Below are 13,690 nucleotides of genomic sequence, written 5' to 3'. Positions count from 1 at the left end.
GTACATTTTTGAGTCAAAAAATATTCGTTCAAATCCCGCTCGAGACGCCACTGGACTCAATAAATTGAATCACGTTCGGGCTAAATTAGCTCCTTGATGTTATAATCACCATTGTCAAATTACAACGAAATTAGGTGAATTATATTCAAGACATTTACGAATAACTTTTTTTTTTCATTTCAACACCCTGTATTTTGAGAACGAAGGATTTGCGGACCCATGTTTATATGAACATTTCGTCTCAAAATAATCTAAAGAATTGTCTGCTGAATTTAGGGTACATACTTAATCAACACCCTGTATTAAAATTAATTGCTTTTCGTGGGTCTCGCTAAAAACTCTAGAACGACTAGACCGATTTGGCTAATTTTGGTTTTGAATTGTTTGTGGAAGTCCAGGAAAGGTTTAAAAGATGAGAAAATATAGAAAAGAGAATCCGAAAAATTATGATAATAATAATAATAAAAGAACTCAAGAAAGGCTCGACCAATTTTTATGATTTTTGTGTTTTTGGATTCGTCGTCATCGGGAATAGGATTGAAAGTATTGAAATAGGATAATGGTGTAACTTAGAAGTAAATTGAGAGTTACTAACTATTTGGAACCTTTGGTGTAGTAATGAATATTACTGGAGTTTTTTCTCAACACCAACTCGTTATTTTCAACACCTTGTGTTAACACCTTCTGTTAAAAATAACAATTTGGTGTTGGGAAAAAACTCCAGTAACTCGTAACTCTCAGTCGTTACTCTCAGTTATGCTTGAAGAAGCTATTGTATAGCGAAACACGTGTCGCGGTTTTTGTAAAACCCTTATAGTGAAAATCATACAATAAACTGTATTGTTTAGTTTTTTTCATTAAGGAAAATGAAACAACTGACCTACTTGTAAGAAATGCTACAAATAGTGAAGTACAAACATAATTATCCAATCCGATTTCAAAAAAATCATGAGGAACATTCTGTTAAAATAGTTCAGACTTTTGCGGCTGAGGTTTTCAGTGTCACTGTTTTTCGAGTTTGAAAGCCGTGGATTTTTGGAATTCCTTTATGAAGTTTCGTTGGCTTCTTTAAAGGTTTAACCTGTCATCGAAAGCGAAACGTCAGGAATAAATTCCAAAAATCCACGGCTTTCAAAGTCAAACAACAGTGACACTGAACATTCTGATAAATAGCTGGCAACAACAAAGGGACATCAATGGGTCAAAGCTGAAGAAAATAAAACCATCAGTAAAACAATGGGAATACATCCCAATGCCTAAGAAACATCATTTCATCCTCACAAGACTACGTATAGGACACACAAGGTTTACCCATGGACACATCATATACAAAAAAGAGGATCCACACTGTGATATTTACCAGACAAAATTACTGTTAAGCACATTCTCTAAGAATGCCCAGCAAAGAGAGGACAATAACATCCCAGAGAATATCATCCCGCGAATGCAGTGCAGCCGAAAATGTGGTGAACTTTCCAAAACAAACCAATCTCCTAAACAAAATTTAGTTCCGTTACGCAGTATCAATGCATTAACTATCAATAATGATGTCTTCAATAACTGTGAAAGTTGATGAGACAATAAATAAAGCTATTAAAAAAAACATCAATTGTAACTTCACCTGGTAGATAACCGTTATTGTAGAATGAGACAAGAAGAAAATGAGAATTGAAAGGGTTATATTTTTAGGAGTGATTAATTTTTGGTAAAGAAAGTTTTTGGCTTTCTACTACTCCATCTGATACAAAAAAATGAATGAGAGAATCTTCCAAAGAAAGGAAGGAAGTGATCAATTTGAAAATAAGTTACGCTATACATGGATGTGTAGATCATGCAAAGAAGTAACTTTCAGGCACAAACTGAAAGAAAGTCCTGATATCTGATTCTTATTCCTCAACAAATGTTTGATATACAAACTGAATAGAGAAAAGTATCTTCTGTATAATTCAGTGTTCATATAGAAGTATTTGTTTCGAAAGAATTTTATTCTTTCGTGTAATTCAATGTTTATATGAAAGTAGCTGTTTCAGGAGGACTTTCTTTCAGTTTGTGATCTACATGATCTACATGATCTACACATCCATGTATAGCGTTACTTATTTTCAAATTGATTACTTCCTTCCTTTCTCTGGAAGATTCTCTCATCCATTTTTTTGTATCAGATGGGGTAGTAGAAAGCCAAAAACTTTCTTTCCCAAAAAAAAAATAAGAATATAGAATTCAAACTAAACTAGGCAGAATAAGACTTTTTTGAAGTATACTTCACAAAAATACCTATAAAACCAAGGTAACAGATTTCACATAAGTTCATTCAGGGTAATTCGTTTTCAACTCAAATAATTTTTAGCTTCCAAACTATGAACTTTAGACCATAATGTATTCTACTTTTTTGAAATCTGTTCATCATGGAACATCTGATAATGCAGAACAATTATTCCACTTTTGAAAAATGGTGACATGCTGTATGTACTATTGTTGAGGTATTTTTTTTTATTTTCCTTGGAAATCATCGACCCAAAAGTTATTCAGAGTGCTTCGTGTCAACTCAAATAACTTGTAGCTCCCGAACCATGAACTTCAGACCATAAAGAGTGATCCAACGAAAAGTGTGCACCTTGCTTTTCTTCTTTTTTTTGTAACTTGACGCAAAAATACTCGGACAGGTCAATTTTGCTTTTGAGGGGGACACATTTTTGATGTATTTTTCTACCTGTGCCTTCAACCCCCTAGCGAGGGTGACTAACAACCCTGAAATTTTAAATAGAAAGTGGGGTCGAGTGATATATTATTTGAAAGGGCACAAAATTATCTTTCAAATGATATCTAATTTTTTGTATTTCACTCAATTATGTAGGTATTATGAAGAAAAACAACTACAACCCAGTACTTTGAAATGTGTAATTGACTAAGTAGAATCCTACTTCAGCAAGTGCTGAAAATGTGACCCATTTGCTTCCATACAATAATACAGATTTTGTTCAAATCTATTCCTAACATTCTGTAGCATATCAGGCGTTATACTTCTGCGCTCTGCTGTAATTCGTTGGCGAAGATCTTCTATGGACTCGAGCTGCGCAGCAAAACATTTATTTTTCAAGTGTCCCCAAAGAAAAACGTCTGAAGGCGATAAATCAGGTGACCTGGCAGGCCATTCGATGGGGCCTCTCCTTCCAATCCACCGTCCAGGAAACCGGTCATCTAAAAACTCTCTTACCGGAGGTGCTCCATCTTGCTGGAAATGAAGCCGATCATCATTATGATTTTGGTCATTTCCAATTATTTCTGTTATGAAAGGATCAATTGTATCTTCAAGCATGTTCAGGTAGACCTAACCAGTTGAATTCCCAGGAATAAAAAGTGGCCCTACGATATGACTACCTAATATGCCACACTGGACATTGATTTTTTGAGGGTACTGGGTATGGACCTCTCGGAGTAAGTGTGGGTTACTGTCATCCCAGTAACGGCAATTATGCCTATTCAGAGCTCCATTCAAAAAAAATGTACTCTCATCGGAAAAGCACGTGTTGAATGATAGGTGCGGATCATCAATTAGTAGCTGGCTCAGTTGTTCACAAAATTGCAGCCTTCTATCAGGATCATCTTCATTGAGTTCCTGTACTAATTTAATTTTGTACGGATGAAACTTATAGGCTTTTAATATCCGTATTATGGACGAACGGGAGACACCTGAGGCTGCAGCAAGCTGACGGGTACTTTGAGTATGATCCAATTCAACATGTCCCAAAACAGCGACTTCCACTGCTTCATTTCTGATCGGTTTCCGTGGCTGATGTTTCACATTACAGACAGATCCGGTGTCGACAAACTTTTGGACTAACTGGGCAACGTACGAATTATTCACATTTTTCCCGGGATGACTATTATTAGAGAGGCGAGCAGTAAGTCTAGCACAACTATTATGTTGATAATAAAGTTTAACAATTTCAACTCGTTCAGGAATGGAATAAACCATTTTTACAGTAAAGTTGAAATAATTTCAAAAGCAACCGAACTGAATCAATGAACGTTTGCCTAAATTCTTCTTGTACACTTATCTGCTGTTGTTATTTGAACCAAAAAACGCACGAGAGAAATTGAGGAATGTAGTAGTGATAAAAATGCCGTTTTTTCCGCATTTTCATTAACACCAAAAATATCGAGTAAATGTTCTTGCTATTCAAGTAAATACAACAAATTAGGTATCATTGGAAAAATAATTTTGTGCCCTTTCAAATGATATATCACTCGACCCCACTTTCCATTTAAAATTTTAGGGTTGTTACTCACCCTCGCTAGGGGGTTGAAGGCACAGGTAGACCTGTCTGAGCATTTTTGCGTTAAGTTACAAAAAAAGGAGAAAAGCAAGGTGCATACTTTTCGTTGGACCACTCGATATGTTTTATACTTTGTTGAAATCATGGAGCATCTGATAATGCTAAACAATATAGGGTGATCCTTTAAATAAAATGGTGAGATGCTATGGGTGTGCGATGGGGGAAGTAACATCAAATGTGAATATGTGAAAATATGTCCCCCTGTATACTATGGTTGACGTGATTTTTAGTTTTCCTGCAAATCATTGTACCAAAAGTTATTCAGGGTGGCTGTTTTAAATGGAATGTACTATATAAGCCAATGCTTAAATAATGCACCTAATTAACAGTGAAACTCACCTTTTCTTCATTTTCGAAAATTGAGCATGTTTTCAAATCTTCGGAGTAAGATTCCGGTCTTGGAGTTCCACTATGTGACGCATACTGGCACAACTGATGTTTCTGTCCTTCCACTTCTACATTTATGGCCCTATTTACCAACCACCAGTTGAGCTCCCTTTCCAGTAAACCAATATGTTTCTTCAACCACTCCAAATCATTTGTAGCATCCATGTAAAGCCCGGCCATCAACGTTAACAACGGTGGTTGGGAGCGGTTCAGATAATAAACCCTGCTTCCATTTGGAACAAAACCGTACTTTTCCACGAGAGACAGCAAGTTTTCTATGATTCCCCGTACTGTTTCAGTCATTTCACTGATTATCAGACCTTTCACTATCCAATACGAATCCCAGTAATATATTTCTTTGAATCGGCCTCCTGGTATTATGAATCCATTGGGGAGTGGAATGAGTGAATGCCTATCGGGGTATTTACTCACAAAATCATTTACTTTCCTAGCAAGTTGCGGCCAGATACTAACCAGGGTCCTTGCGAAATCTCTGACAGTTATGTCTTTGATCTTTTTGAGAAATTTTGGGTTAGACTTGTAGTCAGTTGGTATCCACTTGTCTAGTTCCCCTGCAGTGTCAAAATTTTCCTCAACGAATTGTCGTACTTCCTCGACTGTCGGTTCATCGTGGTGTACTTTCATGAAGTTTTTGAAGATACTCAACGTTTCATTTTCACTTTTCTTCTGAATTAAATCAACGAAGGTTTTCGAATCATTGAAAAGGCGTGCCTTCTGTACCGTATCTAATAGCTCACCTTGGCAATAAACGAGACTGTCACAAGATTGTATGGTTGTTGTTTTCACTTGTTTATAGCTGACAATCGCTATCAGTAATAGTGAGAACCTCTTCATGACTAACTGAGTGACAACACAGTGTAGTTGGGGAATTTATAACCTGCAAATAACAAAAAACAATGGATGTAAACGTTATCAAGGTACACCGGTTACTTTTATTGCAAAACATCGTGACTGAATAACTTGGCTGAATAAACATATCGATTTATACTTTTTTGTGACGTATGCAAGTACGATTACCAACTTTTGATGGCAGTAATTTACAATGGCCTATTATATTTTTTAAATTATTAAAAAAAATGTTATTGAGAAGTTTATTACACAAGTACGTAGCTTTCTAAACGAAACAATCTTGAATGAAATAGTGTGGTATGGCCGAAGTGCATCGAGTTGAATTTCCGAAAGATGGGATATCCTGTTGAGTTGATTCAAAAATTTTGTCCTTTTTAGTGTCACCTGTTTCTGTAGCTTCATATCTCAATGAATATTCATTCTAATATGTCGTGGTATACAGGGCTTTTCATGATGAGCGTTAATTTGCCGTTTCTGGCAAACTATTCAACGGATCAACCTGAAAATTCCACAGTATGCATAAGTCAATATGACCTACACGCCTAAAATATTTTAGACGAAGCGGCGTTGTCGTTTCTACTATAAAGTAGCGGCTTCTTTGATTTTTCAAATGGAACACCCCGTATATTATATCATATTATGATTCACTATCACTTTGTCAACAAATTCATATACTATTTCCCTATACCTATCTATTACCGTTTAGAAGATATAAATTAATTTCGATATTTTTTTTATCAAACATGAACTTTTATAAATGCTGATAATCTTGAACTCTCTTGCACTAAAACGATCAAATTTGAAATGGAGTGGGGTGATACTATGAGGATCTTCACTCCAAGTCATATTTTCATTTGCCTCATACAGGATCTTCAAAAAATGCAGATACTTTGATCTCATGAAAAAACGAGTGGAACTCAATTTTTTCTCTACATCCAATTTTAGATTAACTTTGTTCAGATAATACTATTTCTATTTTGAACTGTTTTCCAGATAAACTGTTTCAAACGGAAATTGACATGGTTTCCTTGTTCATCACTCATTTTTGTAAAACAGATTTCGTTTGATGTTTCTTAATTAGTCACAGATAATACAATGAAAAGATAATTATTAAAATACTCCTCAACCATCGAATGAAACTTCTCTTCAAACAATAGTTTTATTAACACTGAAACACGAACTGAAAATAATAAACCCATAAATTAATGAATTAATTTAATCGTCAGTGTATTTCAGAATATGTTCAAACACATCTCCACTTCTACTCAAACAAACATGTAATCTCTTCAAAAGATTGTCATGTGTAGCGCTTCTGATCAAGTCTGGAGTCAAACTATTGAAAGATTTCATATCTTCCATTGTTGTTATTGGGGTAGAGTAAACCATATTTTCAATGAAATCCCACACGTAATGATCTAATGGATTGCCATCTGGTGTTCTAGGAGGCCAACGAAACAGTACATTATTACCAATCCATCTGTCTTCGAAGATTTCGGTTGAAGCTTTGCTGACTGAATGAGAATTATGGGGTGGAGCACCATCCATTTGGTACCATACACGTTCTCTTCCTGGTCTATTATTTAAAATCATTTGAATTTCATTCCTCAGTAAATTTTCATATTTTGATGCATTCAAATTATCATCATAAAACTCGATATAAAAAATTGACTCATTCTTTATGGCACAAAATACATTGAATTGCCATTTTTCTTGAAAACCCCTTTGGCGGAAAACATGGGGATTTTCTGGCGCCCAATAATGACTGTTGTGTCTATTGAAAACTCCATTTTTTGTGAACTTGACCTCATCTGTCCATATGATATTGTCAAGGAAATGTTCATCCTCTTGAGTCTTGACAAGTAACCATTCCACTCTACGAGGTAAATCAGTCTCTTTCAAATGTTGGACACAGTAGAACTTATAAGGATGCCATTTATGCTTATTAAGAATTCGATAAATTGTCACGTAGGGTATACCTATCTCCCTTTCAGCCTCGTGCAGAGAAGCATTTGGAAATGCATGAAAGTATCTCAAAACTGTTTTACCATTGATTTTTACGAATAATTTTTGGACGGAAGATTCCATTCAACCTACAGTTTTTTAGTAGTCGATTTATCACATTATTATTCGGCTTCGGAAGTTGTGGATATCTTTCATGAAATACTCGGCATGTTCTACTTGCAATTGTATTGCACTCACCATAAATTATTAATAAATTCAGGAAATCTTCGTTACTGTAACCTAATCTTGACATTATTCTATTATAATTGGTAGCTATCAGAATCAGTCAAAACCATCAACGAAAGTCTGACGTTGAATAATTGGTTTATTTATTTTTCCAAAGCACACTATTGAAAAATATCAATGTGTACTGTTGTACGTTAGAGACCAATACCTCAATGTATACAAATTGTAACTTTTTCTAAGGTAGGTACATACCAATTTCGAATTGACTGATCTGAGACAGTTAAAAAACTGGATCAAAAAGAAATATTACTAAGTATAAAAAAAATGTTGAATATCCAAAATGAGTGATGAATTCAAAAAAAACGAGCAAGAAAACCACGTCAGTTTCCGTTTGAAACAGTTTATCTCTAAAACGGTTCAAAATAGAAATAGTATTATCTGAACAAAGTTAATCTAAAATTGGATGTAGAGCTCAAAAATGTTGAAATATACAGGGTGTTCCATTTGAAAAAATTGAGTTCCACTCATTTTTTCATGAGATCATGAATCTGCATTTTTCGAAGACCCTGTATGAGGCACATGAAAATATGACTCGGAGTGAAGATCCTAATAGTATCACTCCACTCCATTTCAAATTTGATCGTTTTAGTGCAAGAGAGTTCAAGATTATCAGCATTTATGAAAGTTCATGTTTGGTAAAAAAAATATCGAAATTAATTTATATCTTCTAAACGGTGATAGGTAGGTATAGGGAAATAGTATGAATTTGTTGAAAAAGTGATAATGAATCATAATATGATATTATATACGGGGTGTTCCATTTGAAAAATCAAAGAAGCCGCTACCTTATAATAGAAGCGACAACGCCGCTTCAACTAAAATATTTTAGGCGTGTAGGTCATATTGACTTATGCATACTGTGGAATTTTCAGGTTGATCCGTTGAATAGTTTGCTAGAAACGGCTAATTAACTCCCATCATGAAAAGCCCTGTATACTGATTTTCAGAGAATTTTTTACTCTATACATTGATACTGTTCCATTTTTCCAAATTAAAACTTTTTGCCTCTTTTCAGCTTACCATCCCAAATAGCGCAAATACGTCTTATGGACGTTTTTAAAACGTCCCGCTTGGACATTCAGGACATCCTCAAAACGTCCATTTTACGGACGTGGACATCTTATAGACGTCTTTGTAACGTCCATTGTTAATAATCAGGATGTCTTTAGGACGTCCATAATAGGTCATTACAGGTCTTCAAATGGACGTTTACAGGATGTCTTCAGGACGTCCATTTGAGAACATTTCATGGATATAATCAAAAGCTCAAAAAGATATTCACAGGATGTTCTATTTGTTTCTGTCATGCGTTTCTGTAGGCTAAAAATTATTTATTTTTTATTTATTAGGTCAGATTGCCTCGAGAAGGTTGTCGCGGGTATCAAGGTGAGTAGTCTGGTTCACATGTACTCGATTTATCTCTTTTTGATGACATTTTTCAGTCCTGTTCAAAAATTACGACCAAGGTGTCATTCGATTCGTATTTTTGCCTATAAAGTTTAAGGAAAAGTCCGAAAACGCGCCAATAAAAATTACAAAAGTTATAAACAATTAAGTGAAAAAAAAGGGGCTTTAGTTTTTTCTTAATATCTCGGAAAATTTTCAAAATTTTGGAAATTTGAAAAAAGATTTAAAAAGATCAATGAATTTGCGTCCCGACTCCCGAAACTGTATCTCGATTATTTATAATTTTTACAGAGCCCTGAAAATAGAGCCAAAAACGGGTAGTCTGGCTTCTGCGCGCCTTTCGTCACTCTGACATGAAAAAAAAAATTATTTAAACATATCAAATGTAAATATTGAGGAATGAAAAAATTCATGTAATGTTGGGATACATCAATGAACAATAATCCGCAGTCAAAAAATTTTCATCCCAATTTTAACGTTAATTATAAATTTGTTAATTATTAATTTTTCCTGAATTGAAAGATAATATAAAAATCCCTATAATTATCAAACTAAAACCCTGGCATTTTTTCTTTTGGTGAAGTTATCCTTAATAGGCAAAAAATAGATTACCGTTGTCAAAATAAAAAAATTGTTATTTTCTATTTTTTTATTAACAATTGAAAATTATAATTTTATAAAAAATACATTACACATTTTTTTTTCAATTTTTTATTGTTTCAATGTCTCATGGCTGGAAACTAATTATTAATTTTTTTTTAATTTTTTACAGCTATTGTTAATAAATGTATTATAAACAAATAGATTGTTTATAAGCAATTCGAATTTTTTTTGCATTATGTTAATTGAAAAAAATCATATGATTTTTAGAAAAAAAATGGTTTCTTAAAAAATTTCTTTGTTGCTAAAAATGCGTTTGTTAGTTAACAATCGTTAAAAAAAAAACTTGAAGCATATTCATCATAACTACAATGGTTTGAAAGTTATAATTATAAAAGCGAAGGAGCGAATGAAAAAGACAAGTATCAAGGTATCACAATATCAAAAGTTTAAAAAAAATAGAATAAATAAAAAAAACACATAGTTACTTTTATTATAGAACAAAGTATTGAAAAAAAAAAAAATGAAAAAAAATAATTTGTCCATAAGAATTTTTTTTAAATAAATAATAAGAAACAGAATGAAAAAAAGTTTTTTCAAAACCTTGAAGAACAATAGAATTCATAATTTAAAAATAAAATGTTCCTTAATTTCAATATTTAGTTGCAAAAAACGATTGTTAATTAACAAACGCATTTCTTAGCAACAAAGACATTTTTTCAAGAAACCATTTTTTCCAAAAATCATTATTTTTTTCCATCAACATAATGCAAAAAAAATTTCGAAATGCTTATAAACAATGTAATTGTTTATAATAAATTTATTAACAATAGCTGTGAAAAAATTAAAAAATATATTATCAATTAGTTTTTAGCCATGAGACTTCGAAACAATAAAAAATTAGAAAAAAAAATCTGTAATGTATTTTTTATAAAATTAGAATTTTCAATTGTCAATAAAAAATAGGAAATAACAATTTTTTTATTTCGGCAACGGTAATCTATTTTTTGCCTATTAAGGATAACTTCACCAAAGGAAAAAATGCCAGGGTTTTAGTTTAATAATTATAGGGATTTTTATATTAAATTTCAATTCAGAAAAAGTTATTAATTAACAAATTTATAATTAACAGTAAAATTGGAATAAAATTTTTTGACTGCGGATTATTGTTTATTGATGTATCCCAACATTACATGAATTTTTTCATTCCTTAATATTTACATTTAATATGTTTAAATATTTTTTTTTGTTTTCATGTCAGAGTGACGAAAGGCGCGCGGAAGCCAGACTACCCGCTTTTGGTTCTATTTTCAGGGCTCTGTAAAAATTATAAATAATCGAGATACAGTTTCCGGAGTCTGACTTTTTTTACGCAAATTCATTGATCTTTTCAAATTATTTTTCAAATTCCCAAAATTTTAAAAATTTTCCGAGATATTAAGAAAAAACTAAAGCCCCATTTTTTTCACTTAATTGTTTATACCTTTTGTAATTTTTATCGGCGCGTTTTCGGACCTTCCCTTAAACTTTCTAGTCAAAAATACGAATCGAAAGACACCTTGGTCCTAATTTTTGGACAGGGCTGAAAAATGTTACAAAAAAAGTACATGTGTACTAGACTAGAGAATCTTGCACCTTGACTATCCGACTACCTCATTAATAATGAAGAGTTCGGCAGAGCCGTACCCTTACCATCTGACCTGAAAGACCACTCTCCATACAAACTAATCGGCTTCGGTAGGAAGCTGGGTTTATTTGGTCGAGTGTGAATAGCTGTGAGCCACAATAAACCCTTGTGGATGGCTCACTTTGGACCTGACCTAACCTAACGTAAAATAATTTTTTGTTGCGAACTGGTTTATTTTGGGCAAAAAACCCAAGAGACATTTTTTGTTGAGAATGAAACAGGTTATCGGAAATACATTTTTAAATGGTAAACAAATAATAAGACAAAAAGTTACATTGGAAATGAATTTTAGGGGTTGCGTTTTCCACCCCTGAAAATTATGGGGTAAACCAAATAAATTTCTGGCTAAGTGTCTCTTTGATAGTACAAAACGTCAGGTTAATTTCAGTATTGTAACTTTTTTAGTGCTCGTGAAAAAAATTGTTATACAAATTTTATGTACCCCCTTCAAGGGGCTGTATCTCAACAAGGGATGCTCCAATGAAATTTCTTTATATGAAGGATCCTTTTTTTTTTCGATGAGGAATCACCTCCTTAAATATTTTACACTTATTCAGTTACACCCTGTATAAAAGTATGTGTTTCATCGCGTATTTAATTGATGACACATGTTTGATCTTTCGTAGCGTTTTCAATGTGTTTTCAAAAACCCGAAATACCCACTTGAATTTTCAATTTTTTTGAGAAATATTCACTTACCGTCTGCAGAGAAGACTATGAACTGAGATAAACATTGATAGCGCTGAGGTTCATATTTTTTGAACGAAAATGTTTAGTAAATTCTATATAATTTTTATATATCAACTGATAACGAGATCATTGCAATAACAAGAAACTATTGGATTTAGTTCATGGGAAATTGTGACTTTAATGTTATGCTGTTAATAGCTGATATCAAAATTAATGGAGAGTTTGGGAAAGAGAGGATTTGATTTTCTACTTTTCTAATAATAACTATCGATAACAGACTTAGCTGTACGTACTGTACGTTATTTTCACTTCGGCAATTGAAGAGATATGTTTATCATGATACTCTGAAAAGTACCTACTTTGCACTTTTTCATGCTCATAAGAGTTACGGTATCATAATGTGGGGTAACTCCTGAGAATAATTTTAAATTGTAATAGCAGAGAACATTGTCGTTCTTTATTTGTTCGCCCCAAAATTTTATCGCTACCTTCCTAATACATATATGAGACTCTTATAGAAATACATAGACAAACAAGAAATTTGGTAACACAATCTCAAGTACATTCCTATGATACTAGACGATCAGATTATATCAGAACTCCCAGGTACAGGCTTACAGTCTTCCAAAGAAATTCACCAGACTATCATGTGTATAATATATTACCATCTGATATCAAGTCGCTCAATATAATTTCATTTAAAAAAAAGATAAAAAGATTTCTTTGCAGCACTGCTTCTATTCAGTAGTTGAGTGAAGAATATAATATGCAACATTTTGAAGTGCCTCTTTGAACACTCCTTTCAGATCCCATTCGCTAGACTCTGTTTTCTCAGAAGTGCTCTGATAAATATCATCACTATTTTCATGTTTCAGATCAGAATGATCGTAAATATACTCAACGTGGCAATCTTTATTTGTCGCTACTATGTCCTTCTAGGTATTTTAACATATTTTTAATATATCTTTATGTATCTTCAATCTAACTGACTTGCTATAAACGTACTTTTGTATATAACATAGTTAAATAAATATTTTATTCAATTCTATCTTCATACGAAAAAAATGTGGGAATCTTTCAAAGAAAAAAAGAAAGCAAATTCTTTTAAAACGAACATTTTATAAAGATGTGCAAAAAAGTTACTATACAGTTTGTACTCCACACATTCGTTATGAAATTGAATCAGATATCATTCACAGAATCGCTACACAATACAGTATATGAGGGAGACTTTTCCACTTGTTTCTCAAAAAAGGGGGTTTTCCTTTTTGTTGTAAGATTGCTGGCATTCATCCTATTCCCAAAAAGTGCAAGAAAACTCTTCCAAGTAACTATAGACCAGTCGCATTGCTATCAGTGTTATCAAAAATCATAGAAAAAGTCGTGAACCATTATGTGCTCACATATTGGGAAGGCTTCAACATCTTCAGCGATCACCAATATGGCTTTCGGAACCAAAGATCAA

General features: G+C 33.0%; 1 protein-coding gene across 1 annotated transcript in view; it reads right to left on the bottom strand.

The window, feature by feature from the left end:
* Positions 1–12,384, bottom strand: part of LOC111514871 (trehalase) — a 31,348-nt gene extending 18,964 nt beyond the window's left edge. Inside the window, exons 1-2 of the mRNA XM_023171111.2 lie at positions 12,235–12,384; positions 4,677–5,622 (exon numbers count right to left, since the gene is read on the bottom strand). Coding sequence (XP_023026879.2) covers positions 4,677–5,579 — 903 coding nt within the window. The 5' untranslated portion in view covers positions 5,580–5,622; positions 12,235–12,384. The remainder of the gene's footprint in view (positions 1–4,676; positions 5,623–12,234) is intronic.
* Positions 12,385–13,690: the final 1,306 nt, after the last annotated feature.

The sequence above is a fragment of the Leptinotarsa decemlineata genome, unplaced genomic scaffold, assembly GCF_025532065.1.
Source record: "Leptinotarsa decemlineata unplaced genomic scaffold, Ldec_3_MD MMD2_tig00026358_RagTag_RagTag, whole genome shotgun sequence".
NCBI classification, from domain to species: Eukaryota; Metazoa; Arthropoda; class Insecta; order Coleoptera; family Chrysomelidae; genus Leptinotarsa; species Leptinotarsa decemlineata.
This window is presented reverse-complemented; position numbering and strand designations above follow the sequence as displayed.